At 37.6% G+C, this 3,129-nt stretch overlaps 1 protein-coding gene across 3 annotated transcripts; it reads left to right on the forward strand.

The window, feature by feature from the left end:
- The first annotated feature begins 395 nt into the window (after nt 1-395).
- Nucleotides 396-3,083, forward strand: LOC108755674 (small glutamine-rich tetratricopeptide repeat-containing protein alpha-like). 3 transcript variants are annotated; one of them, XM_018498816.1, is made up of 4 exons: nt 396-515; nt 1,260-1,602; nt 1,673-2,131; nt 2,406-3,083. In XM_018498816.1, the coding sequence occupies exons 2-4, from the start codon at nt 1,283-1,285 to the stop codon at nt 2,515-2,517; spliced, it is 891 nt and encodes a 296-aa protein (XP_018354318.1). In that variant the 5' UTR covers nt 396-515; nt 1,260-1,282; the 3' UTR covers nt 2,518-3,083. The 3 variants fall into 3 exon arrangements, with proteins under 3 accessions (XP_018354318.1, XP_018354320.1, XP_018354319.1); XM_018498818.1 differs by lacking the exon at nt 396-515 and adding an exon at nt 547-634; XM_018498817.1 differs by lacking the exon at nt 396-515 and adding an exon at nt 779-875.
- The last annotated feature ends 46 nt before the right edge of the window (nt 3,084-3,129 follow it).

Here is a 3,129-nt window from a genome sequence, read left to right on the forward strand (position 1 = left end):
ATATATACATACGTAAAAAAAAACAATGCGAATTGCAATACAAAATATACATCGTACACTGTGGAAAACTCGTTGATACTTTTTTTACATGCTTCAGCTGGATTTTTCACATACCTTTGGGAAAGGAAGCAATGCAACAACATTGAAACGTTATATACTGCTCGTACAGCTTTCGGTCCATAAGACATTCCCTTGAGTTGAACTTTAAAGCTTTCTGTTCGCTGACTACACAGCTGTATACCCAAACATTTTTCCATTTCAGATCCCGTTCTTCGGAAATACAAACACGTCAAGTCATGTACCAACTTCACACCATTTCGCACAGCGGAAGCAACTGAAGTTCGCCGTTGGTACGCGAGGCGCGCGCAAACCGCACCGAAGTGAAGTAAGCAACTTCGACAGACAACTTCGAACCTCACTCTACGTGCGCGCGAGTGGAGGCTCTCCTCCGTCTGTGTTTCGTTCGGTGCTCGTTCCTGCTCCGGGCTCCGGGTTGGCCGTTGATCGAGACAAAGGTGTGATTATCTCACGTTTGCTCGCGACGTACTCAATCGTGGTCGCTACGTACATTCATTCATATCAGCTGTCACGAACGTCGATATCCACGAGGTTTAGCGGTTTGATGCCGTTTTAGGTGAAACGCGTGAGAAACATTTATGGGCATCGGTCACCCGAAATATCGAGAGTCGAATCCTTGAAGAGAATCCCTTTGCCCTTCCGTGTCCGCTTTGATCCTCGAGAGCGCGCTCGGCGATACTTTGTCATTACATTGTTTTTTTTTGGTTATGTTGACCGAGGATGAATTAGCGCAATCCGACAGTTGATCGCCTGCCACGTTCACGGCGACGTCGACTGGATTCTGATAAATTTAATTGGTGATTAACTTAGCCAGCAGAATTAAAGTTTTCTTAAAACAGGAGAATAATTTTCAACTATGTAACTTGCTGTCCATAATGTAATCCTTTTCCATATGTTGAACAACAACAAATTAATAATTCTGTTATTAATAAGATAATACAAATGTTATTTGATAAGTTAATTACTGGTTAAGTCGATTAGAGTTTGATCTGAAATCAGTCTTAGTTTTTTTAATTATTGATGCTTCATTAAAAGAAATATATACTTTGATATGTCTTTCTTGTGTCTCAATACTGTTTTTCTTTTAATTTTCTTTACTATTTTTTATTTACTAATTGCAGGATAATTTAATATTATATATGGCATAATGGAATATATTACATCTTGGATGTTGTTTTTAGGAGCATTTTTTCACTGAGTACTGATGGCTGTCAAGGGACTAGTCTCGTCGATTGTCAAGTTTCTGACAGACCAATTGCAAGATGGCGATATAACTGCTGATTCACGAGAGAGTTTGGAAGTAGCAATCCAGTGTCTGGAGAGTGCTTATAATGTGCAAGCTTCTGATGCCCCCGCAAATGTAAATCTGTATCAAATTTATAAAAATGCAGTGGAGAATGCCGCGCCGGTTCTGGGTCCAGAAGCTACACCAGAAGCAAAGGCTGAAGCAGAAAGATTGAAAAACGAAGGCAATACACTTATGAAACAAGAAAAGCATCATGAAGCGCTTGCCAATTACACAAAGTATACAGTTTTTCTTTCTTAATTTGAGTAAATATTGTTTCTTTTTTAACTTTAGTTTGTTCGCTTACAGGGCAATAACATTAGATTCTCGCAATGCAGTGTATTATTGTAACAGAGCTGCTGTTCATAGCAAACTTGGTAATCACACCTTAGCCATCAAAGACTGTAATACGGCGCTTTCTATTGATCCGTCATACAGCAAGGCATACGGTCGGTTAGGTTTAGCATATTCAAGTTTGGAGAGGCATAAAGAGGCTAAGGAGAGTTATGAGAAAGCCTTAGCGATGGAACCGGATAACGAAAGTTATCGAAACAATTTGCAGTTGGCAGAAGAGAAATTGGCCCAATTAGGTGTCAATCAGTCTCTGCCTAATTTACCCGGCATGGACTTGAGCGCTCTTTTAAGTAATCCTTCTTTAATGAATATGGCGCGTCAGATGTTATCCGACCCAGCTATGCAGAACATGATGTGTAATCTTATGTCTGGTAACGTGGAAGAGGGTGGTCGCATGGAATTACTCATAGAGGCGTAAGTTTGATAGAACAAAATAAAATTTCGACATTTAGTTCAATAGATAATGTTATATGATGTTGATCTGCAACAAAACTAAAAAAAAAACTTTTATTTCTTTAAAATCAGTTATACATTAAAATTGCATTTTAAGATTAATATTACAAAATTTTAATGATTCAAAATATTTAAACTTATTTTCTGGGAAACTCTATTTTTTTAGTTGTATCCTTGTAGCAAATGAATGATGTGACTTATGTACATTTTGTATGTATGCATATAAATATTTCAGAGGCCAACAATTGGCGCAGCAAATGCAGAACGCAAACCCCGAATTGATCGAGTCGCTGAGACGGCAAATGGGCGGCAATCCGAACGACCCGGAACCACCGCAACAAAATTAAAGTACGGCTGGTTGTGTGATAGATGGACATGAACTTTATGGACATCATAGCTGACTTTTTTCTCATTCGTAGTTACAGATCAGTACATTGTATCGTTTTCTAACGAACGCCGTGAGGCAAGATTTACAGCTTCAATGATAATTCTATTATCATATATCTACGCGATAACGCGCGCATATCATAGAATTCATTTCATAGATTAGCCGTTACGGGTGTAACATCGGGCCTCTCTCCTCTTCTCATCTTCTCTTTAGCTATTGTACAATTTTTTATAGCATGCTACAGATTGATACAACGTAACAAAATGTTTTTTTAATGTCACGATAATTTGAGTGACTATAATAATTGAGCGATACCCCAATTTTCCGCATCATCCAGGGCATTATTTCTAGATCATGCACTGTATTACGAATGACAATTGCGCGTGAATTTATATAACACAACTGTTCATAATGTCTCGGTTGAATAACTGAACGTTCAATTGACGCGAAATATACATGAATTCATGATACCAACCGAATTGCAAATCATTGTTTAATATTTTATTTATATCATATTACATATATATATATATATATATATATGAAATTTAATTTTTCTGTCAACGTTTTA

Source organism: Trachymyrmex septentrionalis, unplaced genomic scaffold (genome assembly GCF_001594115.1).
Source record: "Trachymyrmex septentrionalis isolate Tsep2-gDNA-1 unplaced genomic scaffold, Tsep1.0 scaffold9, whole genome shotgun sequence".
Taxonomy (NCBI): Eukaryota; Metazoa; Arthropoda; class Insecta; order Hymenoptera; family Formicidae; genus Trachymyrmex; species Trachymyrmex septentrionalis.